The following is a 26,434-nucleotide window of genomic DNA, read 5'->3' as shown; positions in this document are numbered from 1 at the left end:
CATGGAAAGTGATGAGCTCAGTGCCTGTGTGTTCATAGCTTTCCTAAACATGTTCAACCTCACCTGGGTGCTTCCATAGCCTAGCACCGGGCCAGGCAGTACCAGTTATCTCCTCCAGGGTAGTGCTAGGCTCTAAAGTCAGTGATGCACACGTGTGGGTGCTGGACGAACTCCAGGGAAGTTGATCCAGCTGCACATGCAAAGAGGAAAGGTTCATGGGGGTTCAGTGTCCAAGGGACGTGGCAAGGCACGGCCGGGCGAGTCCTTACTGGGGGAAGGTGGGGTAGCAGTGCAAGCAGAGAAAGGAGCCAAAGGATCTGGAGCAGGGAGCAGGCAGAGCCAGTTTCTGGGAGGCCCAGAGGCAGGTTTCAGGGCTCTCTGTGACTCATCTGCTTTTAGGTCGAATGAGGGCAAGATCCAAATCCAAAGCAGGGTTGGCTGCTGCGCAGATAATCAAACAGGCCCTGAACTCAGGGTTCAGGCACAAAGTAGAGGGAAACAGGAGGCCTGTATGGGTTTGGGCTCCCCAGATGCATGCAGCTGATCTTGGAGATGGGGGCTGTGATCCTCGCCCACACAGAAATTGTCGTCTGCAACTGGGAAAGCCAGAAGCAGGATCCTGGGTCTGCGAGTCGGTATCTCCTTTCATTCCGCATCTTTGGAAAGGCAGTCTCTGTGTCACCTTTAGACTGAAAGCAGGGACTGGCGCTGTGGCGTAGCGGGTAAAGCCACGCCTGCAGTGCTAGCATCCCATATGGGCAATGGTTCGAGTCCCCGCTGCTCCACTTCTGATCCAGCTCTCTGCTATGGCCTGGGAAAGCAGGAGAAGATGGTCCAAGTCCTTGGGCCCCTGCATCTGCATGGGAGACTGGGTAGGAGCTCCTGGCTCCTGGCTTTTGACCGGCACAGCTCCGGCTGTTGTGGCTAATTGGGGAGTGAACCAGCAGATAGAAGACCTCTCTCTCTCTTCCTCTCTGGCTCTCCTTCTCTCTCTGTGTAACTCTGACTTTCAAATAAATAAATAAATCTTTAAAAAAAAAAGACTAAAAGCCAGCCATTTACCCAAACCCCAATTATGTCCTTCCTTTTTCATACAATGAGCTATGCAATTGCTTTCTAACAGAAAACCTTGATAGTTACTTTAACCCAATTCCTTATTTGTTGTATTTTGATAGAGTTCAAAATACCATGAGTAATATAAAAATAATTTTACAATATTAAATAAAAATAAATATAAATTTACCAAAATAAAAAGAATTCATAAATAACAAGATTTAAAATTTTAGTTGCCTTTTTTCACTACACTTCAGAGACTGTTGAGTCAACACAACTAGACTTACACGGCTTTAACACTTGTCTGTTCTGATTAGGCAGTCTCGAATACTGAATTTGTCTTGTTTACGTTCATTTTTATTTGGAGAGCTCCGCAGCTGACCGTTCATGATTGGCAGTGGCATTTAGCCGCTGATCTATCTGTGTTTTGGGGGACTCCTTAACTCGATGATGCCTCCTTGACGGTAATTCAGGGTGGGCTCCAATGAGAAGATCGTAAACACGCCCGTCTGCTGCTGACTGAGAGACTGACTTGATCTGACTCTCTGGGGACCAAGCTTGACAATGCAGTAATATTCTGCAGCCTCATTTATCTGATTCAGGAAATGAGTAGATGAAGGAACCGCTGAGCTAAGCCAGCCCAGTCTGACTTATCTGAAACCACACAGCTTTGCATCTCACAGTTTCAGTTAGTTATCTGCTGCCAACCACGATCTGAAAATATTAAATGAAAAACTCCAGGAATAAACAAATCATAAGTTTACATGGTGTACCATTCGAAGCGATACAAGACGAAATCTTGTGCTGTTGCTTGCTGTCCTGCCTGGTGTGCAAATCGTCCCTCTGTCCATGCTGTGTACACTGCCCACCCAATAGTCATTCCGTATCCATCTGTTATCAGAAAGACCATCAGGGTAGCACAGTGCTTGTGTTCAAGTCACACTCACTCTACACAACTATGGCCCCGAAGTGTGGGAGTAGTGATGCTGGCAAGTCAGATATGCCAAATTGTCGCTCCCCCATTCGCGGAGGAACGACACTGGACCCTGCGCTGTTCTTTTTGCCCAGCCCTTCCCGGGTTAGCTGCTGTTCCCTCACTCACGGAGGAACGACGCCATCCCGGGTTAGCTGCCGGCTCCCCAGCTTCTGCGGAGGAGCGGCACACCGCTGGCCGGCTCTCTCTCAGGGGTTGCTCAGATGTTCCCTCGGTGCATAGTGTCTCTCTCTTCCTTTATAGTCCTCTTCCACCAATCCATGCTCTGCTACCCACACGCCGAGCACGCTGCTCTCCTCCAATCAGGAGCAGGATCAGCTCCTGCAGCTCGTCAGTTGAACTGGTGAGGCAGCTGTGTAGAAGTTGTTTGCTGTCTCAGGGCCATATTGTGGGAGATCAGATGCATAGAATTAGTCCTAGCAGTTCCAGTAATTTAGTCTAGTCTCAGTTGCTCCCCACACCAAATAAAAGCCTTTAAGTAAAGGATGAATGTTCTCCACTTAATAAAGAAAAATCAAACATCATATGATAAGATGGCTAAAATCTACCATAAGTTAAGGTTCTTAATCTCTTACTGTGCCTAATTTACCATTGGTATGTCACAGTTGGTAAACACAGCAGGACAAAACATAGTAGTTTCTATAGGGTCCTGTGCTACCCACTGTTTCAGGCATCCGCTTGGGAGTCTTGGAAGGTATCCTATGGTTAAGGACGCCTGCTGTATTTGAAAGGATCTACTCATATATTTACTGGTAAGGAACCATCCTTGACATAGGCATGGGGCCCCAATCCTATTTACTATGAAAAAAAAATTGCCACTTTGCCTAATCTATGTTCCATTCAGAAGCATCTGTCTCTCTCAATCCTCAGAACCCCAAATAAAAGGCTTGTACTGAGCTTAGATTTCAAGCTGCAGGCCTTCAGCAAAGCAGTGCCATCTCCCATCTCTGCTAGCCCTGGATGAGGGACAGAAGTGAGAAGTGACCAGCACACATCCACACTTCCCCTGCATCGGAAACAGTCCTGCCCTCCTCCTCCTCCGGCCACCCCAGGTCATACGTGGTCTGTGTCCCAAGCTACATCTGGCCTTGACCTAATAATCTACTGTCTCACAAAAATGGTTCCGTGCATTTCCAGCTTGCAATGATCACTAGCTGCTTCCTTACCGCATCAAGGCCCAGTCATAGGTTGTGTTATTTTCAGCCATCCATTGCGGGAAAGCAGCCTGGTGTCAGTGGAGACTGCGTAAGCTGTGAGTAACCACAGCACGACTACAGCGGCTTCGACATGTAGTAAGTGCGCCTGGTTCACACGAGGAGGAGTCTGCAGGTGGGCAGCACGGGGCTGGGAGGCAGCTTTGTGCTGTCATCAGACCCCTCCTCTCCATTCTCCTTAATTCCAGGTGGAGTTCACTTTGCGGCTCTTGTGCGAAGTCTGGACTGAAGTGAGATTTAAGGCAGGCTTTTCAATGTGGGCATGTGGTTATGAAGAGTTAATAAATCATGCAGGAAGTTCCCGGAATGAACACTAAAGTTATTTGCAAGCTTCCTGGACAAGGGTTTCCGGAAATCATGGAGTTGTGTTGATGTGAACATGAAGCTAGGTAAGGTTCTCACTTCCTATTCAGCATTTTATCTTCAACCATGTTAAAACAAACAGGGAAGAGCTAAGGACTTTCTGACATGTGGCTTCATCTGGAAGATAAGACAAGCCCCAGGGATGCCTGCATCACCATGGCTATGTCTGTGCCTTGTGACCATCCCACGGGGAAGCTGGACCACAGCCCTCTCTTACCATCGTTCACCTCTGGGCTACACACTGAGACACACTCTCAGACATCCTGGGTCTGAGCTGACTGCAGCCCACTCACTTGTCCTTTCACCAACCACAGGTAGCCAGTCCTCCCTTTTCCATTGCGTTTCCAGGGAGCAGTTAGAGGCCAGACCAGCAGGGTCTGCCCACAGACACAAGTATCCATCTGCCTGAGGGGCCCTGTCACTGACCCTGTACTGAGTGAGTCCCACAGTCCCTCCTGGGAGGATGGTGGTGCTGATGGGCAGGACACCCCACGCATCAACAACTCCCTCTCAAACTCTCCTCTTGGGGCTTCCCCAACTCTACCCTGGAGTCCTCTGGACCCTCACTGTGGGCAAGAGCTCAAGACCCCCAACACTGCTTCTCAGGCCCCCAAGATGGCAGATCTTCCCAAGTCTATCTCGAAACCTATTTAGATATCGATGTTGCTAGAGTCGTTTCCACAACATGTTGCAGGGATGAACCCCAGGCCTCGCTCCAGGTCTCACAGAGGCATGTCTGTGCTGTGACATCGGCTCTGCAGCCGAAGTGAACATTCACAAAGGATGGTACGGGGAAAATGTTCTCAGCCAGTAAGGCCTGTGACCACTTTCTAATGGGATGTTGGGATGTACGGGGCTAGGGTAGTGTTTCCCAGTGTTGACCAGAAAGAACTCTTTGCACCTGAGTTAGTTGGGTGTTTTTTTTTTCTTAATTTTATTTAAGATATGCAAATTTCATGTATTTCATATCTACAGATTCAGGAACATAGTGAGATTTTCCAGCTTATCCTCCCTCCTGCCCAGCCTCCCAGCCTTCTTTCTCCTCCCTCTCCTATCCCCATTTTCATTTTTTACAAAGATCTACTTTCAGTTAACTTTATATTCATAAGATTGACCCTATACTACGTAAAACCAGTATAAAGAAAAAAAAAAACACACACTGTTCCTCAACAACAGAGACAAGGGCTGTTAAAGATCATCGCATCTCAAAGTGTCTTTTCACTCCGATAGTTACCTTTGAGATGCTCTATTCGTTACCACAGATCAGGGAGAACATATGGTATTTGTCTTTTGGAAACTGGTTTATTTCACTAAATATAAAATCCTGGAATATCTCAGTCAGAATCTCAAGATTCATAGCCCCGATGTCGCTCCCCCTCTTCGTGGAGGAACGACACTAAGCCCTGCCTAGGCTTCATATCCGAGTCACGGCACCATTATGTCGCTCCCCCTCTTCGTGGAGGAACGACACAGGACCCTGCGCTGTTCTTTCGTCTGCTCGGCCCTCCCCGGGTTTGCTGCTGGTTCTTCCCGGGTTGGCTACTATCCCTTCCACCTCCGTGGAAGGGCAGTTCCCCCTGGCCACATTCCCCACTTCCGCAGGGGAGCGGCACACCGCCGGCCGGCTCTCTCGGGGGCTGCACAGGTGTTCCCCTTAGATGTTCCTGGTGCATGCCGTCTCTCTCCTCCTTTATAGTCCTCCTCCGCCAATCCTAACTCGGCTGCCCACACGCCGAGTACGCTGCTCTCCTCCAATCAGGAGCAAGTCCTACAGTTTATTGGCTGAACTGGAGGCAGCTGTGTAGAAGCTGTTTTCTTCTCTCCCAGCACCATATTGTGGGAGAGCAGATGCATAGAATAAGTCTTAATTCCAGTAACTTAGTCTAATCCGAGTTGCTCCCCACACCCGAGGATCTATCTTTTTAAGAAACTCCTCAAGTTATTCTTTTTTTGTTTTTTGTTTTTGTTTTTTTTTTTGTTTGTTTCTTTTTTTGGCAGGCAGAGTGGACAGTGAGAGAGAGAGAGAGAGAGAAAGGTCTTCCTTTTCGGTTGGTTCACCCTCCAATGGCCGCTGCGGCCAGCGCGCTGTGGCTGGTGCACTGCGCTGATCTGAAGCCAGGAGCCAGGTGATTCTCCTGGTCTCCCATGCAGGTGCAGGGCCCAAGGACTTGGGCCATCCTCCACTGCACTCCCTGGCCACAGCAGAGAGCTGGACAGGAAGAGGAGCAACTGGGACTGAATCTGGCCCCCTGATCGGGACTAGAACCCGGTGTGCCGGCGCTGCAGGCGGAGGATTAGCCTAGTGAGCCGCAGCACCAGCCCAGGTTATTCTTAAACCACAGTGGAATTTTAGAATGTGGGGACCATGCAAAGAGCTCTGAACCAGGAGTCTGAACATCTGTAACTCTGCCACGAACACTCTGTGTCTCTGCAGTCAAGTCACTTGATGGCTCCGAGTCTATTTTCTCGTCTCCAAAATGGGCATAGCTATCCCCACCCTGCCTTCCTCATAGTGCTAGGCCAATGGTCTTCGTCCCTTTTCTGTTGCTAATAACACAACACCACAGCCTGGGTAAGTTCTAGAGAAAAGAGATTCGGGCCCACAGTCCTGGTCTAAGGCCAAGGGGCTGTACACAGTGACGTCTTCTTACTGGCAGAGTTCCCAGGGGTGCAGGGCAGCACAGGGCGAGACACAGGGAGTGTTCACGCGTGCCTTCTTCTTTCTTCCCTCCTTCTTCTAAAACCAATCATGGGCTCCACCCTGATCTCCATGGCTAATCTTAATCACCTCCCAAAGGATGGACCTCTAAACACTCTAACTGGATTAAGCTCCCACCCTCCTAGCATCACACCATGAAGAGTAAAGCCCAACTTTGTGAGTTTTAGAGAGCTGAAACCATAGCATCGATGCAACAATCACCCAAGACTTTGCAAATTTGCTTTGCAGGACAGAAATCACTATGGCCGTGATCATCTACAAACAGCTTCCTCTGTACCTTTTTTTAAAAGAGAGAGAGATTCCATCTGCTGGTTCACTGCCTAAATGCCAACAGCTGGGCTGGGCCAAAGGAAGGAGCCAGGAATCTCCCACATGGGTTGCAGGGTCCAACTACTTGAGCCATCACCTGCTGCTTCCCCCGGGTGCAAATCAGCAAGAAGCTGGCACTGGGAGCAGAGACAAGACTTGAACACAGGCACTGTGGTGTGGGATGTGGGCTTCCCCAGCAGCATCTTGACAACAACAAATGCCCACCTCTAGAAGGGACTTTCTTACTAAGAGTTGCTGAGGCAAGCTGGGCTAATAAAATAATAATAACGATGATGATGATGTTGCTTTTGCCATAAAAAAATCAAGTAGCCTTTTATGGAAAAGCCAACCATCACATATTGCAACCCTCTGAAGGAAACTAGACTGTTTCAGGAATAAATATTTGGAAGTAGCAGGCAGGCTGTGGCCTCTTGTTCTCTAGAGCAGGAGTCAGCAAACTATCTCTGTAAAAAGTCAAGGTCATATATTTCCCACCACAGGCTCTGTTGTTACTGCAAAGACAACCAGTGAGTGTGGCTACGCTATCTAGACACATAAACAGGCAGTCAGCTGATTTCACCTGTAGGCTATAGCTTGCCCAACCCTGTTCTAAAACAAGGACCTTACAGGTAGCTGCAGCTGGTGCAGCAGCCAGCTTATGTGAGCTTTCGTGGCCCATGGTTGCCTTCTCTTCTCAATCCTGTGCTGAGTGACTTCACGCCAGTAGTTTAAAATCAGTTATGTTGGGAACAGTTACACAATTGGAAATGGGCAAACACTGCTGAGTATCAGAGCTCTGTGCACCCCACCACCCCAAGCGCACCAGCTGTTACACACGTGCTAGCACACCACAGGGGCGTGTCCACCAGGAGAGGGCTGGAGGGTGGGGATTTGGTGTGCCAGACATTCCCCGGGAATATGGGAAGCAACTACTAGATGTCAGTGCCAGCACACTTGTGTTTTTGCAGGGAGCTGGGACATCTGGGATCCTAGTGGAGCCTCATAAGAAGCCTGTGAGGTCCAGCACCACCAGCACCCCCATTGTGGTACATCACCAGATTGGAAGGAGGTAGGGCAGGATGGAGCCCATGCCATGCCTGTCCCCATCTGGCCAGCAGATCAGCTTCTTCAAGGCCATGATCAGCAGCAAGCCTCAGCTCTTTTCCATTGATTTCTAATAGAGCCAGAGTCCTCACTGCCATGGAACAGCCCTGACTCAGAGACTAGTTTGAGTAGTTGTTTCTAAGTTGGGAGAAAAGTTCATGATGCTATAAAGAATATCTGACCTCCCTTATGAAGCATCATTGTCATGTGGACATATTTAAGATTCATTTTATTTATTTGAAAGAGTGACATAGAGAGGGAATGATGCAAAGAAAGAGATCATCCATCTGCTTTTCAAATGGTCACAACAGCTGAGGCAAGGGCCAAATCAAAGCCAGGAGCCCGCAACTCTATCTGTCTCCCATGTAGATGCAGGAACCCAAGTACTTGAGCCATTATCCACTGCTTTCCCAGGTGCGGATTGGTAGCAGAGCGGCAGGGGCTCCAGCTGGCACTTGTGGGCTCCACAAGCAGAGATTTAACCCAGTGTGCCACAATGCCCACACCATGTGGACACATTTTAAAAGGCTCAAAATGCTATAGACTTTATACCACAGAACTTGGGTTGATCAGGATCAGAAGCAGCTGACCTTGCTGGAGCACTTCCCATGGGAATGGTCCCACCTGGCACTTGTCATCACTCCTAGTTTACAGCTGAGGTTTATCTGCCTCCCCAGCATCTGCACCCCTTGCTCCTGGGACTCGTTTTGCAATTCTACTTTGAAGAACCTCACTGGCTTCCTTGGATACGGTATGGAGGGAGGAGTGTCGGCCAAAGAGTGCTGTCTTTAACTGAACATGAAGTAGACACAGGACCCAAACTAGGGCATCATTGGCTTAGCTCTTCTCCACCTGAGGAGTGGGGTCAAAGCTTCCCGGGTCCTGTCTCTGCTGATTGTCAGGCATTTCTGACCCTGGGACTTCAGCATGCCCATCACCTTGGCAAGCCACTCGTGTTGTGGGCAGAGCAATGCGGGTCCTTATCTCCAGACCTCACATGGCAGGGGGAGACTTTGCAGCATGACTGAAGTTGAGCATCTTGAGATGGGGATGACCCTGGATTACCCAAGCAGACTTGGTGTGAATTACATGAGTCCTGGTAAGTCAAAGAGGAAGGCAGGGGGTCCATGTTGTGGCACAGTGGGTCAAGCCAACACCTACTACACTGGCATCCCATATGGGCACCAGCTGCTCCACTTCCAATCCAGCTTCCTGCTAATGGCCTGAGAAAGCAGTGGAAAATGGCCCAAGTGCTTGGGCACCTGCCACCCATGTGGGAGACCTGGATGAAACTCCTGGCTCCTGGCTTTGGCCTGGCCCACTCCCCAGCCCCACTGTGGCCATTGGCCATCTGGGGAGTGAACCAGTGGGTGGAAGATCTCTCTCTCTCTGCAGCTCTTTCAAATAAATAAGTAAATCTTTAAAAAAAAAAAAAAAAAAAGAAAGAAAGAAAGAAAGAAAAGAGGAAGGCCACAGCCAAATGGAAGTTGGAAAAGGCATGAAGATCGCTGTTCCCCAGGGGTCTCCAGAAGGAATACCGCCATGCTGACATTTTAGCCCCGTGAGCTCCATTCTGGGGCTCTGACCTCCAGCACAGTAAGATAACACATGGCACTGCTCTAAACCACTAAATGGATGGTACTCTGTCTCAGCAGCATCAGACATGAGTCCACCCGGTTTCCTTCCGGTGAGCTCCTTTCTGTTTTAGCCTACTTCTGACTTATGCAAGCTAGAAGCTATTGTTACTGCTTGTAGCTGAAGAGACGCGACGGATAGACGACGAACTCCAAGCTTCATTCTCCACCCCTTGCCCTGCTTCCTGGTCTGAGTCCCTGGGCTGCAAGGCTGCCTGACCCCATTTTGAAGGCCCTGACCTTGCTCAGTGATGGGACTCCACCCTTGTGGTCAGCCCTTCCACCCACCTGCTGCTGACTGCCTGCTCTCCTGGTCTCCTGGCTGTCACTTGACCCAGATTGCTTCTCTCTGCATCTCCCCCACTTGTCAGGTTACTCGCTCCGTGTCTGGGACCCACCCACTTATCATCTGACTACCTGATGACTCACTGGCGCTTTTCCCTTGCATGCTGCATGCTCAGCATACACTCAGCCACTTCTGGGCACTTCTGCCTCACAGTCAATTCCCTGAGCACCCGCCATTTGGGGAATGAACCAGCGGATGGTAGATTTTGTACTCTCTCTCTGTCTCTCTCTCTCTCTCTCCCCCCCATTCAATAAATTAATAAATTTTTTTAAAGAAATGAAACCCACAGACACAGAGGTTAACCAGAGATTTTGCCTTTTACAGCTTTTTTTTTTATTTGATAGGCAGAGTTAGACAGTGAAAGAGAGAGACAGAGAGAAAGGTCTTCCTTCTGTTGGTTCACCCCCAAAATGGCCGCTACAGCCAGAGCTGCGCCCATTCGAAGCCAGGAGCCAGGTGCTTCTCCTGGTCTCCCATGGGGTGCAGGGCCCAAGCACTTGGGCCATCCTCCACTGCCCTCCCAGGCCACAGCAGAGAGTTGGACCGGAAGAGAAGCAACCAGGACTAGAACCCGGCACCCATATGGGATGCTGGCGCCGCAGACGGAGGATTAAGCAAGTGAGCCATGGCGCCGGCCCCGCCTTTTATAGCTTTATAAAATGAAACTCCACTTGTTTCTTCCTTCCGACTGTCTTTGTCAATCTCACGGGTTCACCAGAAGAGCAGGAGGTGCACAGGAACCACCCAGTGTGGGCAGCTGACTCCAGTGTGCTCCGGGAGCCCACGTCAGCCTTGTAGAAGACGAAGGGCCGCTGTGCTTGCTCCTTCTCGGTGACTAGGTCTTCGAGCTTCTTTTTCTGTGAGATAAGAGATTATTCAATAGCACAGGCCAGAAGAGGGAGAAAAGCGCAACACACGTCCCAGGCTGAGCCCCAGAGAACACGAAAGGGCAGGGGGCAGGCAGCTTTGGTATTTAAGCCTTGGCATTGGTATTTTTTTTTTTTTTTGACAGGCAGAGTGGACAGTGAGAGAGAGAGACAGAGAGAAAAGTCTTCCTTTGCTGTTGGTTCACCCTCCAATGGCCGCTACGGCCGGCGCACTGCAGCCGGCGCACCACGCTGATCTGATGGCAGGAGCCAGGTACTTATCCTGGTCTCCCATGCGGGTGCAGGGCCCAAGCACTTGGGCCATCCTCCACTGCACTCCCTGGCCACAGCAGAGAGCTGGCCTGGAAGAGGGGCAACCGGGACAGAATCCGGCGCCCCGACCGGGACTAGAACCCAGTGTGCCGGCGCCGCTAGGTGGAGGATTAGCCTAGTGAGCCACGGCGCCGGCCTGGCATTGGTATTTAAGGGGTGATAAGGAACCATGCCTGCTCTGACATGCCCCCTTTGCCTGAATTAAAAATAAAGAGAGAGAGAACGCAAGCTGCAGGAATCAGATACACACCACAATATCAGCTTTGTATTTTTAAAAAGATAGATTAGAAAATACAGCTTAGATCCAAAGCGGACACTGGGCTGGCTAAGATTCATCCCCTCAGGTGAGAGATTGCTCCCAGCTGGGACTCCGTGTGCAGAGCAGACACCTGGCTCCGACACCTGCCTCACAACCTCCACCCCCGTGTGGCAGGTCAGGGTCCTCCCCACGTGTGCTGCCTGCTCCAAGGAAAGCTAGGGCAGGAGACACAGCTCATCCCAGACTTTGATCCAGAGAGGAAGATGGACTGCTAGTGCCTTCCGGGCTCCTCCTTGGAGCCTCCCCGCTGTGTGGAGCTGCCTCCTTCCCCAGGAGGCTAGAACCCGAAGGGAGGGCACTGCCATCTTAGGGGCAGAGATAAGAATTTGCAGGGAAAGCCAGAGGCACTGAGGATCGGAGGGAACAGGAAATTGGCTGGAAGCTCACCTTCAGCTGGAGGGATGGGAAAATTTTCCCTTGGGCCTTGACACAGCAAAGGCAGAGCTCTCCTTTAGAGACCGCCAAGAGAATCGGGCTCCCTTTCTCAGGAGGGGCTGAGTGATAGTATGAGGCTAAAACAAAGAAGGTCTCTGGGAAGGAAGCAGCCAGGAAAAGTTAGTTCTCTGAGAAGGGACAAGCCCCCCCTCTCTGCTGGTCAAAGTTCCCTTCTGTTGTCTTGGCCCAAGCCCCCTCTCCTTAACAACCCAGCCCCCTGGCTCCTTCCTTCTAGAAGAACTCCCCTCTGATCTGGTCATTTTGACAGATCCTCCCTCTGACTCCCCAGGGTCCCTGGAGTCCTCCTTGCCATTGCCACCACCTGCTGGAGCCAGCTGTAGTCCATCATAGAGCTGAGCCCATGTGCAGGGAGGCCAGACCTGGCCGGGGTTTAGGTGGGGGATCAGAAAACCCAGCAGGATGAGGAGTTACCTGGAAGTATGTAGGCCTTGTGTGGGATTGCTTTCAGGATCTCACAGTCCAGGACCAACACTTTTTGATCTCCATCACGAATGTTGAATTTCTCCGGCTCTTGGAACTTCACCAACGACTCTAGATCAATAGAACTACTATTGACACTTCATACCAGCTATTTTAGGCTTTAGGACAAGTTATTAAATATTCATGCCTGGATACCCTCATCTATGAAATGAGGGTAATAAAGGACTTAAACACTTTTTTCAAGGAGTCTGAGCTTATAACATGTCTGCGCTACAGGAAAGGCTCAGTATGTGTTAATCATTGTTCGTCTAAACCTTTCCTGAGCATCATGCTATCAGCAATGCGTGGGGTGGAGCAGAAAACTACTTTCTGGGATGGGAAAGCGACAACGGAAGGCGGGGAGTGGGAACTGAGGCAGCAGGCACCCAGGAGCCCAGCACGGAGCAAAACAGAGCTGGGGGGCCTGCGCTGTGGATCTGTGCAGATCTACCATCTGCGGTGTCTGCATTCCATACGGTGCCGGTTCCAGTCCCAGCTGCTCCACCTCTGATCCAGCTCCCTGCTAATGCCCTGGGAAAGCATCAGAAGATGGCCCAAGGTGTTGGGGCTCTGCACGCACGTGGGAGATCTGGAAGCTCCTGGCTGCTGGCTTCAGCCTGGCACTACAATGGCAGCTGTGACCATCTGGGGAGTGAACCAAGGGATGGAAGATCTCTTTCTTTGTGTTCTTCTCTCTTTCTGTAACACTGCCTTTTGAATAAATAAATATTTTTAAATAAAAGGTGATACTCTTTTAAAAATAAAAATTAAAAAAACCTGAGCTGGCACTGAAGAGGCTCCTTTGAAAAGAGCCTGAATAAGACAAAAGGACCACCCACGACAGTGACTGGAGGCTTCCTAGGGCATGGGCTCCCGGGAACTGCTTCAGGCTACTCCTGCCTGGAGTGGGCCTTGCACAGGAAGCCCACCCTACTGTCTCTGATGGGGCAGGAAACCTGTCCCTCAGCCAGGAGTCCAGGCACTTCTCTGATGGGCGGGCAGGAGCCTCCACGCCAGGTCAAGACTGCAGCGGTGGGTGGCTGCACAATGTCAGATATGACCCTGTGAGACGGCAGCAGCCACCGCCCTGTGTGATGCTTCAACACAGCACAAGGCTATGACAGGCGACTGTCATGTAGAAGACATCCCAAGGGCTCATTGTCCTCCCACACATAACCACGCCCTCTGCCAGGGTGGGCTGTGCTCCTGGGCTCCTCCTGCCAGAGAACAGGGAGGAGCCTCCTGCGACACCAGCTCTCCTGCCACCTCTTCCAGGCAGGCCTCCTCAGCCCCTCTGCATGGGGTGGCTTCCTCTCTGGCTGCTGCACACTGCCCTGAGCGCTCGCACCTGCACACAGGTGTCAGTGTCCTTGTCTCATCACCCTTGTAAGCTCCTGGGAGCAGCTCCCTTGTCTGACTTGGGGTGACCCTCCACAGCGCCCCCCCAGAGTGCCCCAAGCATCAGGACACTGGGGGTGGCTATGGGATGGACACTGGCCCCACAAGGAGGTGGGGTCAGATGAGATGCGAGGTTCTCAACCCTGGCTTGTGTCAGCATCTCCTCAGAAGCTTTCCGGGCTCCAGGCCCAGGCGTTCTGATTCAGGGGCAGGTGCAGGTTGGTTTAGAGCCACTGGCTTGGATTCACCCTGAGCCTTTCCGTTTCCACACTGTCCTGGGCAGTGAATCCCCTGCGGGTTGTGGCTCCGAAGGTCAGGCTGGGGCTGAGGTCCTGCCTTTCCAAGCAGCTCCAGGAGCTATTGCTGCTGCTGCTCTGAGGACGCAGGCGAGGGCGGGCCCAGGGCGTCAGTGTTTCTCCACCTGGCTGCCCACTGGGCACCACCTGGTGGGTGACATTTTGAGACCTGGACCCCTCATCCCTGAGATTCTGACTCCAGTGGTCTAGAGTGAGGCCAGAACATGCTATTTCTAACAAATGTCACTTCTTGCTCTACCATTTTATTTTTTCTACCTCTTAACTTTTTTTTCTTTTTTTGACAGGCAGAGTGGACAGTGAGTGAGAGAGAGAGAGAGAGAGAGAGACAGAGAGAAAGGTTGGTTCACCCTCCAATAGCCGCTGCGGCCGGCGCACTGCGGCCAGCCCACTGCGCTGATCCAATGGCAGGAGCCAGGTACTTATCCTGGTCTCCCATGGGTGCAGGGCCCAAGCACTTGGGCCATCCTCCACTGCACTCCCTGGCCACAGCAGAGAGCTGGCCTGGAAGAGGGGCAATCAGGACAGAATCCGGCGCCCCAACCAGGACTAGAACCCGGTGTGCCGGCGCTGCAAGGCGGAGAATTAGCCTAGTGAGCCGCGGCGCCGGCCCTCTTAACTCTCACTTTGTCTTTTCCCTCCTTCTATTTCTGTTTCCCTCCTGGCACAGCCCGACCCTGCCCTCCTCATCTCACACACCAGCCAGTGTAGGATCCTCTTCAATGGTATTCTTGCTTGCCATCCTTGACCCCCGAGCTTCTCAATGTCACTGTGCAGGTGTGAGTGTTTTAGCTGCTGGCATTTATATGCTACAGGGAAGTGGTTCTCAACCCACAGCAGCAGCGGTAGCATCAGTAACAGCAGCAGTAGGAACAGCAGGGACACCAACAACCACAGCAACAACACACAGCCACAGTTTACTGGAAAATCAAAATGCCAGCAGGGCAGCATCAACAGTAGCACAGGGACGCGCGGCGGCAGCAGCAGCAGCAGCAGCAGCAACAGTGCTTGAAGCAGGCTCCCGCCACACTGACTTGAGAGTTGCCGTGAGCCTCACCACCCTGGTCTCCTTGTGTCCTCACTGCCATTTTGCTGGTAGGGCAGTGGGTCTCAGTGTTGATGCACTGACCTGAGGCAGAGCTGCGACTCAGACCGAGGTCCCCCTGACTCTGTCCTGAGCTGAGGGGCGTGATGCAGCCTTAAAACTATTTGGGGAGGACAGATTAGTGAGAGCACCTTTAAATGTTCACCTTTCAATGTCGTCGTTTACACCCTATGTCATCTGGGGCAGGTCCCTGCTCCTCTTCACCTCAGTTTGCACACCTGAACAGCGGTGATATTAACCACTTTCTCTGGGCAGTTGCACAGTACAGATGGCAGTGGGCAAGGAAGGTTCTGGTTTCATCATTGTGGACCCTCTATGAGCCATCTATGGTGTGGATGTTGCTAGGAGCGCCCCTTGCTGATCACTCTCCTGTGTTTCATCCTTGCAAGGAAGAAGTCAGGCTGACCAGCCTTTTGGCAGTGACCAGAGAGCAGTCAGCTGGTTCCTAGGTTCAAAACCTTCCTGTCCCACGCCACTGAGCACTTGAGAATTCCCTACCCTCTCTGCAAGGCAAAGGCCCACCTGGGACTCCTCTCTCCCATAGACTCTGTTGAAAATGTGCCTCCATTTAGGAAAAGCCCTATCCTCTCCAGCACCATTAGTTGTCACCAGTCTGCGTTCTCCCATCCTCTTAGAGACCCCAGCAGCACCATCCCCCAACCCTCCCCCTCTATACCTGAGCTGCTCCAATACTTCACCAGGGCCTTACTTGATTGAACAGAGTCCACAGAGGGGAAGCTGGGGCCTGGCTCTTGGGGGCTTCCAGCTGGGTCTGCAATCAGAGACCGGGAGGTTAGCATATGCTGGCGGGTTTTCCCAAGGATTAGGGGGTTCTAATTCCTTAATTCTAATTAAGGAATTAAGGAATTAAGTTAATTCCTTAACTACTTAATTCCTTAGTTCTTCTGTGTGTGTGCTGAGATAATACAGCAGATAGACTGTAGACATGACACTGAAAACAGTCTTCTTGATCTCAAGTGTCAGGAAACAGAGGTGAAATTGTCAAAGGTGGGCTCTGGCTCATTTTGGTCCCCTCCCCTCACAGTGTGCATGTTAGGCACTCACCTGGATCAGACGCCTCTTCCCCTCTTCCACAAACCAACACTCGTGCCTTCCCCCTTGAAGCATATAGGAGTCCTGCACCTGGCTCTTTTTCCCAACCCATCCTCCGCATTCCTCCCGCCACAGGGCTTCTCTGCCTGGGCAGGTTGGCAAGAGGAGATGCATTAAGAAGATATAAAACTTTCCAGTAGGGCACCAGCAAGTCAAAGCCTGAAGCTTTAGTGGGAGCTGGGCCATTGTCTACTATCTGGTGTCCTGGCACCTATGGCAACACTTTCTTTTTCCTCCTAGGGTTCCTCAGGTCTGACCCATTTACCAGGAAGCTTTTTTTTTTTAAACATACTTGCTTAATTTATTCATTAGCCTTCTTTTGACGACAGAATTCTACATAAAGGCACACACAAAATTATAACACAATAGCCTCGGCACCCTCTTATTTAGCATTTCTTTAAATTAGATTACATGAATAAAAAATTCAGAAAACATACACTTCTGTGTAGCTCACACACCTATCCAAGTGGATCCAAGACAAGTCCTGATTAAGGCTCGTTTATTGAACAAATCCAGTAGTATTTAAACATGACCAGTTGTTTACAAGAAGGAGCACACAAAAGATTTACATATCAAAAAGGCTTTTAAGGTTATAAAGAGTTCCTGATAAGGTTCTTAATTATTGATTACAAGGGTACAATAAAACACTTAGGTGATAAATGCAGGTTACAGGTGTGACTGATTATCTGTATCATCTCTTGTGAGAGGTTTAGGTTCTTCCTGCCTCTTCCCGGAATCTCCTTAGCCTAATTGTCTGTGCTGCAAGTCTCCATTCATATGTTTAAGTGTAAACAAAGGGAGTGACTGCCTGTGGCTGCCCACAATAGATATTTAGATACATATTTCTGTGAAAATAATGTTTAAAGGTTTTACTGCAAAAAAACCTGGCTTCAACATGGAAGCATTTTTCCTTTTCAAGATTATACACCTGCATGGAAGAAGCTGCTCTCCTTTACATAGTTCTTCATAATAGCAAAATAAACTTCTTACACATTGCATTTGACAAAGAACATTAAGATGTAAATTTCCATGTAACATTTTGTATTGTGAACTGACATCTCTAAACATATTGAAGATAGACCGGTGATGATTAAATATAATACAATTTGATCACTTTCATTAGAATAGTATTATGCTGAACAATTTATTAAACCAAATATATGTTAAAAGAATAAGTAATGTTAACTACTATTAAGATTTAAAGGGCATTATAATTATCATTAAAATATACATTAATTTTCGGCCGGCGCCGCGGCTCACTAGGCTAATCCTCCGCCTAGCGGCGCCGGCACACCGGGTTCTAGTCCCGGTCGGGGCGCCGGATTCTGTCCCGGTTGCCCCTCTTCCAGGCCAGCCCTCTGCTGTGGCCCGGGAGTGCAGTGGAGGATGGCCCAGGTGCTTGGGCCCTGCACCCCATGGGAGACCAGGAAAAGCACCTGGCTCCTGGCTCCTGCCATCGGATCAGCGCGGTGCGCCGGCCGCAGCGCGCTGGCCGCGGCGGCCATTGGAGGGTGAACCAACGGCAAAAGGAAGACCTTTCTCTCTGTCTCTCTCTCTCTCACTGTCCACTCTGCCTGTCAAAAAAAAAAATATATATATATACATTAATTTTCTTGCTATATTTGTTTCTATAATGTATTTCTTTCTAAAGCTAAAGCCACATGCAGAAAAAATAAATGGTATCTTCAAACTCATTCAACAGCTTGCTATTTTATGTGGTATGTAAATAAAGTCCTTTTTTAACTTTATACACAGTACTTATTCATTATTTTCTTTTTCTTGAAGGAATTCAGCTTTCAAGGTCAAAAATAGTATGTGTTTACGCACGAGGACATTTTCTTACTGTTATTACTACCTGTAAATACATTCTTCAATAATAATGTACTTTCAGATTTCATTTAGAAGACAGTGCGTGTCTTTTAAGAGTCCCATGAGTAAAATTTAAAAAGGAAAGAGAGCACAGGTTGTGGTGACTCAGTCCCAGCTCCCACTTCTTACAAGAAATCTTCCTGCTTCAAAACATCAACACAACATCACAGGACTGGTTCTTGTTTGATCATAATGTGGACAAAAAAAATGTATTCCTATTCCTTCTGATACTAACAGTTGGACTGATTTTATTTTTACTTTTCTTTAAAAAACACATAGCACATATTCATACAGGTTGTCAAACCCATTTAGAGCAAGTAGGTTCTTCAGAATAATAGGCAGCCTTCAGATTAGAATAATAACCAATTGCTTATAGAAAAATGATATGCCTCAGATGTTTAAAAGAAAACAAAAAATGAGAACATGTCTGTCATGTTTTATACACTCAACAACTTAGAGGATGATGTGAAAATAGTCTGAATATAATTTTAACAAAACTAAAACCCACTTTAGCAGACTAAAAAAATCAAACATTGAAGAATCAACTATCTACCAACTTATCTAGTATCTCTGTTCAAATAGATGCTTTCCATTGCAGTGAATATTTGAATTAGAGATTCACTATCTGTTAAGGCATATTTTGATTAATATGTTCCAGAATTGCACAGTTATACTGGTCAGTGTTCCTATTTCCCCACCCTGCTCTCATCTCTACTTCTTTCTTCCAAGGATCAAAATGTTAAGTCATGGCTTTGGTGGCAACTGTAAATTTGAGCTGGCATACCACAGTGTGTTCACTAAGTTTCATGAGCACAAACATTAAAATGTTACATAAAATGTAGCATAATTTAGTCCATACTAAGATGGTTTAATGCCTTGACAAAAGGTAAGATGACTTAAGTACATTTTACATTTTGCGCATTTAGACCACCATAAACATAGATAGATGTTCTAATGCTAAATTCTTGGTTGTGGGGAGCAACTCGGACTAGACTAAGTTACTGGAATTAAGACTTATTCTATGCATCTGCTCTCCCACAATATGGCGCTGGGAGAGGAGGAAACAGCTTCTACACAGCTGCCTCTCGCCAACTTGACTGATGAGCTGCAGGAGCTGATCCTGCTCCTGATTGGAGGAGAGCAGTGTACTCGGCATGTGGGTAGCATAGTTGGGATTGGTGGAAGAGGACTATAAAGGAGGAGAGAGACAACACGCACCAGGAACATCTGGATAACATCTGAGCAGCCCCCGAGAGAGCCGGCCGGCAGTGTGCCGCTCCCCCGCGGAAGTGGGGAAAGTGGCAGGGGGAGCCGCCCCTCCACAGAGGTGGAGGGATCGGTAGCCAACCCGGGAAGAACCAGCAGCAAACCCGGGAAGGGCCGAGCAGACAAAAGAACAGCGCAGGGTCCTGTGTTGTTCCTCCGCGAATGGGGGAGCGACACTTGGTCTTCAGTATCTCATAGTGCTAGAAGCTCAGAAGTATGTCAGAAACTTATAACATAGACTAACCACAAAGTACCAGATGTTTCTTGCCATTTGTGATCTTGTAATAAAAATGTGCCAGATCAGAATCACGAGAATGGTATTGAAGCCATAACGTAGGTTCCGCAATTTGTTCAGATGCTTTCTAGCAGCAGGGAGGCCAGACATTTCTTCATTTAACACGTATTTCTTAGTTCCCATGCAGTAGTTCTCTATATACGCAGCCCAACGTAACTGCCGTACATCAATATTGAAGGTCTTTCTGTCTTCAGGATTTAGTTGATTCATTAACATATTCACATTGTCAGTATTCCAAACCCAAGAATTACTTGTGAAATATTCAAGAAAGACGATAGTTTTGTGAAGACGAGTTATTGTTTTCATCATCCTTGGGCTTCTTCCAGTCATCCTGAGGTAGATATCATACAGGAATGCTGGGGCCTTATGGCTTACAGCAATCCAGAAATGATATGAGAGGTGATTGGAGGTTAGATTTACATTGGGCCACCTGAAGGCCTGTTCGAGAGGATTTCTCCTAAAGGTGGAAATTACATGGTATTCAACTTCACCCCAGTGGAATGGATTAGTGCTGCCTGTTGTGCAGTTGTATACCATGATGTTTCTTGGTCTATTAACTCCGGAATACCAGGCTGCTGCAAGACTCGTGTTGACAACTACATCTACAGGAACAAGATCTGCAAGGGCACTGTTGGAGGCACGCATTGTTCGAAGAATTCCTTTCCCTGCCGCAATGAAGAGACCACTTGGTCCATTAAAGTTATCAATCCATCCTGGAAAGGGTTCTTTCCAAGTGGCACCGACAATCGATGGCCTTACAATCGCCACGTTTAGCTTTGCTCCTTCTTGTTGTACAACATATTCTGCCAATGCTTTCGTGTATATGTACGTATTAGGTCTATCTCCTATCAGTTTGGGTGTGATATCAGTTACTAGGCCATCATCCATCCACTCTAAAGAGTCAATCAGCTTCTTGGGGTCTACTGGGGGTGGATATACTACTTCATCAATATGCTTTCGATTGCAGTAGGCATATGCTGTTGATACATGCATGAACACCTCCAAGTTCTTCATTTGTTGTGCAAGGAGAATAAGCTGTCTTGTAGCAGTCACATTTAACTGAACAGCATCTCTTAAATTTTCATTAAACCTTACGGTGGCTGCACAGTGGAATATAATATTGGTGGAATCTACGATGACCTCTTCATCTTCCTCACTAAGAGCCAGTTTAGGTTGAGTAAGTTCGCTGTTGATTGCTATTATTTTCTCTCTAAAATCTGGATTTTCACCTCTCAATCGATCAAACAGCTTGCCACTCAAGACTTGTTCCACTCGTTCTTGAGGGGTCTGCCCAGCTTTCTGCCTCACCAAAACATATACTGAATTCACCTTTGGACAAGACCTCAGCAACTTCTCCAGAAGCACTTTTCCTAGGAAGCCAGTAGCTCCAGTGAGCAGAACATTCTTGCCTTCATAGTATTCTGGGATTGACACCATTTTGACCCTAGATGCAGAGGCTCAGGCCTCACTTTCCCTCTGGCCGTCCAGCGACGGCTGCTTGCTCTCCTTACTCGCTCTTCCACCGCCCCCGACCGGCAGCTGAAGATACGAGGAAGTTTTAAAGCTCACTTTTTGTACCTCATCAGCAAGGAGGAACTGGGTCCCTGCATAGCACCTAGCAGAGTCCTGCATCAAGAATTAGACTTTGGTCAATGTGAATTTTTCCAAGAATCTCACCTCCTGAGCAGTCCTGGGGCTCAGCCTTTTCCCCATCTTCTGAGTCCATTTTCACTCCTGAGTTCTTCTCCAAAAGGGACATTTTGGACATGAGTGAAATAATCAACAGGTGATGAGAGCGAGGAAAGGACCTGAGCAGAGAGGAAAGGAATCTGTTACAGGGTCTTCTGACCCCAACCCCTTAGGGTATCCAGAACAGGCCTCCAGCTTTCCTTGCAGTCTAGAAACGCTCGAACGCTCACTGCCTCCAGGAAGCCCTCCCAGGGCCAAACCATGCCCTTCCATCTGTTACTTTGCCAGGACAGTGCTTTCCAAACTGTGAGTCACTGTGCTAGCACATGAATCACAATATCATTTTTGTGGATCTTGACAACAACATACAAAAGTTAAATAGAAAAGTCTGAAGTATGTTGCTATAGCCATAGAGCTGGCAAACCATAGCCCCTGGGCCAAACCTCACCCACTGCTGTATTTAGATAAATTTTTATTATAACACAGCAGTATCTTTGTTTACATATTTCTATGGCTGTTTTGGGGCTACCATAAGAGTTACATAGCTGAACCATCATGTGGCCAGAAAAGCCTAGAATATGATCTTAGCCTTTCCATAAGAAGTTTTGTGACTCTCTGCAATGGCTAACCTTTGCCTAAGCAGAGGAAATTTCCTTACCCTTATCATGAAATATTGACTTTCCAAAGATCCCAGGAGGCTCAAATCCTAGTCCAGTAGGGTTGACTGACATGATTTGCTCCATTTGGAGAAGTTACTATTCAAAGTATTGGGTTCCAAAATCTCTGTCCAGGAGCCAGTACATTCTAGACTATGAAATAAGCCCTCTCAACCTTCCAAGAAGGTGCTAACATTATCAGAGTTTGCAGGTGTCCTAAACCAGTGTCTGTCAGCTTATTGGAAGAAAACCTCTTGGGAGATAGCAGGCTTCTATCGAGGCTGAGAGCCTAAGATTTAGGCAGGTCTCAGAGATTATACTTAGAAAGACATGTTTTTAATGGGGAGAAAAGCAAGGCAGATGGTCACAAGCTACTCCAGAACCCACTCCATGTCATTTGGCCTTCCAAAGCCACAGGTGAGGACCACTTACCTGAGCCGGGAATCCCGGTGGTCTGTAGCTCTGTCGTGAATATGTGGAACTCTGTCTTCTGTCTTCCTTAATCTTAAGAGTCTTGAGCTGGTCCTCATTTTTAAAACAATCAGTGTGGGAGTGGCTATGCAAATGTAATGGCAGCATTTCTTTAGCCAGTAAGAAATAGCATCTTGGGTTATCAGATATCACTCATCACTTGCTGTTGCCCATACCAAGAATAAAACAAATTCCATGGGCTAGTATCACCATACCACGGCTGTGTCATATCTATTCCACATACTTCAAGGTTCTTGACATAGAACCAGTCTAGTCTGATAGAGAAGATGTAGGTAACAGACACTATAAATGAAAGAGGAGACATGGGCCAGGCCAGCCAGTGAGCATGGAAAAGTTGGGAAATTCCTTATTCTCATGAAGGTTCTTGCCCTAATCCCAGAGTTCAGGTGAGTTTCCACATCCTAGAGAGAAATGTTCCTTTCCTATCTTTTCCCAAGCGTCTTCCAGGATACTACTGATCCTGCCCTGCACCTCTCCTCTGTACCCTCTTCTTCAGAAATGACATGCAAAACACCCTCAAGGGACTGTCCTTGAGCAAGCCCACCAAGCACCAGTCTCTGTCTGTGGCCTATTGGCTATTTACTGTCATCTTCCTCCATTGCATTGCTTGTGCTCGGGCAGGTCAGTTCAGAGGAGAACCCACATAACACAATGAAGATAAAGCTACTGGACCACCTCCCAGCACATCAACACCACAAGAACAGCGACAACCATAGTAGTCAGCCACAGAGCCCTCATTGTGCCAGGCCTGGGCTCAGTCCATTTCTATCTTTACTTCAGACAAGCTTTGGAGGATCTAGTAAGGAGGTATAGCCCTCCCTTCTTTACAGACAAAACACAGTACAATTGAGAAGTTAAGCAACTTATTCAGGATCACATTCCTGGTCATTGGAAGGACAAGATAGCAGTTCAGGCCTTTCAGAGCATGTCATATCCACATCTCTTAAGCATGATTGAATATGGGGGTCTCATTTTCTAACCTTTCTCCATGAACACATTTCTATAATATGCAAACACAGACATGTGTTTGACAAGGTAGAATGCAATGTAAAGCAAATTCCTACTTTGTATCTTTCTTTTTGTGCCCAGTGTGATATCTGCAACATCATTCCATTGCATCAACACTTTTCTACAAGACCATTTTTAATTTTAGGTATTCATGATTTGTCTAAAGACCTGAAAAATGTAATTCCCTCAGTGGCCAGAATAAAGCCCCCTAATTTGCCCATTAAATTCCTAATAAAGAGAGATGTATCTTTGGAGAACACCTTGATCAGGGATGAGATGGTGAAGGAAAAGACAAAGTTAAAATAAAGTCAAAGTGGCCACCACATCACTGTCTAGGCAGGCAGTGATGTGACCAGAGGGGCACTTCTCTTCTGCTGATTCTAGAATAAGGAAGTAGGGACTGGGGGGGGGGGGGGGCTGTAAGGGAAGCCCAGTGTCACTCTCAGGATAAGGAAGATGTAGACTCATGAGGAGGTGCCAGGTTGGGATGGCACAAAGTAAATTTGCAGAGATCATGCCCAAGTGGTTCCAGAGAGTGAGGGAAATGAGAAAGAAGAGTTACGTCCACAGTTATGTCCATAGGGTGGTCTGACTCAGGGTAAACTCTTGCCTTTATAGCCTCAAGAAAACTTCTGTAAGTTTGATTATCTGTACCAATATTGATACATAAGGACACTGTTTACTTGTGGGAGGTTGAGGAAGAGGACAAGGAACAACTAATATGTGTCACATATGAATGGATCCTAATCTAACAAATCACCAATTTTAAACATTTGGGTTATTTTCACTTTTACACCACCATGAATACACTGTGTGGGTGTATGTGTATGAAACTCTGCATTTGACACACACACACACACACACATGCACACAAATATACATACTGTATGTGTATTTATAAATTCTGTGCCTAATATGCTTAGACTTAAATCTTTGCACCTATTATTGATAATGCCCTCAGATAATTCTTAGATATATAATTGCTGGCTCAAAGGATATGTATGTTTTATTTATATATTTTTAAAATTTTTATCTTATAGTGATCTTTAAGAACTCTACTTGATTGGATAATGTTCTCTCTTTTCTAATTACTCACTAATTGAGGCACTATTGAGACTTTGATTGTGTGTGTGTGTGTTTGTGTATGTAAACGTTGTGTTTTGGGTATATTGGTGGGAGGAGCATCTATTAGTATGTGTGGGGTTTTTAGTGTGATGGTTTTCTTGGGCTGCTCTGCACGTTTTGTATGCATTAGCAGTATATATTTAATGTGCGTTCTGGGCATTGTGTGTATGTTGTGTGGGTTGTGGCTTTCTGTATTTCCACATGATGTGTGTGCTGTGGGAGGTAAAAGCCTCGCTTCCTTTGTATGTGCACGCAGCTGCAGGGCTCGGCAGGACCAGGGATCTGCCCTGGATTTAAAGGTAGGACCTCTCTTCCTTCAAGGCAGAACAGAAGCTGCAGCAGGCTTTCCATTCTGCACTTCAAGCCAGCCTCCCGAGCCCAGGTGGCAGAAGTGCCAAGAGACACCTAGCAGTCCTTTTAGAATTTTTCAAAACAGATTCTGCTGTGCAACTGCTCTCCCAAGGAGTCCAGCCATTCTCACAGCTGCTCTTGCAGTGTTTCTGAAAAGATGAGATCACTGAGTGATGCCAACTTTAATTGGTAGTGAGACCCAGAAACATGGGAGCCTGACAGGTGTAAAAAGGCAGCACTGGCCCCAGAAATCCTCCTTACCAGACTCCTACGCCTGTGCCCTCCTCCACCCTCACTGAGTTGGGTGGGGCTGCTGTCCCTCCAGGGCCAATGGCCTGCATCTCCCAATCTCCCAACCACTCTTTCTTGGGCATTTGCCACCCTGCCCTTGCATACCTTTAACTTCCGGCAGCTCTAGGTCTTCTTCCCTCACCCACAGATTCATTTCAGGGACCTACTCCCATGTAATTGTTGATGATCATCTGCCATGGGTTCTGGCTGTTTAACAAGGATGAGGGAAGCACTCTGAAAGGAATGTTTCAGAATTATCGTTCCCCAACTTCTAAGCATACTCCACCCCTTGGTTAGGATTCATTTTACTTATTAATTTATTTGCAAGGAAGACATACACACAGAAGGAGGGAGAGAGCTAGCGAGACAGGGGAATCTCTTCTATTCAGGGTTCACTCCCCAAATGTCCACAAGAGCTGAAGCTGGGCCAGGTCAAAGCCAGGAGCCCAGAATTCAATCCAGTTCTCCCATGTGGGTGGCAGAAACACAAGTACTTGAGCCATCACCTGCTGCCTCCCAATAAATGCATTAGCAGGAAGCTAGAATTAGAGGCGAGCCTAGATTCAAACCCAGGCACTCCAATATGGGATGTGGGCATATTAATCACCGCACCAAAATGCCCACCCTTGATTGTACTTTAAGAGTTTTTTTGTGGGGCTGGTGCTGTGGCACTGTGGGTAAAAGCCCTGGCCTGCAGCACTGGCATCCCATATGGGTGCCAATTTGAATCCCAGCTGCTCTGCTTCCAATCCTGTTCCCTGCTAATGCACCTGGGAAGACAGTGGAGGACGGCCCAAGTCCTTAGGCCCCTGCACCCATGTGGGAGATCTGGAAGAAACTCCTGGCTCCTGGCTTTGGATCAGCTCAACTCCAGCCATTGCGGCCATTTGGGGAATGAACCAATGGATAGAAGATCTGTCTCTCTCTCCACCACTCTCTATAACTCTTTCAACTAAATAAAATAGATATTTAAGAAAATAAACAGTTTATTTTGTGCAAAGGCCTTTTTCATCCCACATTTACTCCAGTGGCTTGAGTCACAGCTGCCAGTCTCTGTGGCACGGCTGAGTAAAGGGGAAGCCCATGCTTGTCCCAAAGAAACGTGGCACCATAGCAGAGCAGAATTCAAGAGCTTCCCTGCCACCACTGTCTCTCATTAATCACTGGTGCAACTGCAAACTGCAGATCTAGGCAACATGCCCTGCCCTGCCTTTTATCTCAAGGTGAGTTCCTGGAACCCACACTTCTCTCTGCTTCTCCAGTTTCTCCAGAGTTGGTTTGGGGGGAAGAGTC

The 26,434-nt window shown here is 48.1% G+C and overlaps 1 protein-coding gene and 1 pseudogene across 8 annotated transcripts; both read right to left on the bottom strand.

Annotated features, from left to right (window-relative positions):
* Positions 1–10,035: 10,035 nt before the first annotated feature.
* IL37 (interleukin 37) lies at positions 10,036–22,381 on the bottom strand. Of its 7 annotated transcripts, none has more exons than XM_089326118.1 (6): positions 22,307–22,381; positions 21,207–21,337; positions 14,581–15,758; positions 12,122–12,241; positions 11,642–11,784; positions 10,036–10,593 (listed from the first exon to the last, which is right to left on the bottom strand). In XM_089326118.1, exons 3-6 carry the CDS (start codon positions 14,621–14,623, stop codon positions 10,381–10,383), a joined length of 519 nt encoding a protein of 172 aa, XP_089182244.1. In that variant the 5' UTR covers positions 14,624–15,758; positions 21,207–21,337; positions 22,307–22,381; the 3' UTR covers positions 10,036–10,380. The 7 variants fall into 7 exon arrangements, with proteins under 7 accessions (XP_089182244.1, XP_017195628.4, XP_017195630.3 ...); XM_017340139.4 differs by having other exon boundaries at positions 15,663–15,758; XM_017340141.4 differs by having other exon boundaries at positions 15,696–15,758.
* On the bottom strand, positions 16,589–21,055 carry LOC100339963 (fatty acyl-CoA reductase 1 pseudogene; annotated as a pseudogene). Its single transcript, XR_016229213.1, has one exon. The product of XR_016229213.1 is annotated as a fatty acyl-CoA reductase 1 pseudogene (transcript).
* Positions 22,382–26,434: the final 4,053 nt, after the last annotated feature.

The sequence above is a fragment of the Oryctolagus cuniculus genome, chromosome 2, assembly GCF_051225735.1.
Source record: "Oryctolagus cuniculus isolate XC-2025 breed Fujian yellow rabbit chromosome 2, ASM5122573v1, whole genome shotgun sequence".
Taxonomy (NCBI): Eukaryota; Metazoa; Chordata; class Mammalia; order Lagomorpha; family Leporidae; genus Oryctolagus; species Oryctolagus cuniculus.
Note: the sequence above shows the minus strand (reverse complement) of the source record. Positions and strands in the feature narration are given on the sequence as shown.

Coding starts and splice junctions, on each gene's coding strand:
- IL37 (XM_089326116.1), bottom strand. CDS start 16,160: ATGCGGAGGATGGGTTGGGAAAAAGAGCCAGGTGCAGGACTCCTATAT. Junction 15,759..16,051: donor GGAAGAGGCGTCTGATCCAG/GTGAGTGCCTAA, acceptor CTCTGATTGCAG/ACCCAGCTGGAAGCCCCCAA. Junction 10,594..11,641: donor TCCCATCCCTCCAGCTGAAG/GTGAGCTTCCAG, acceptor CTTATCTCACAG/AAAAAGAAGCTCGAAGACCT.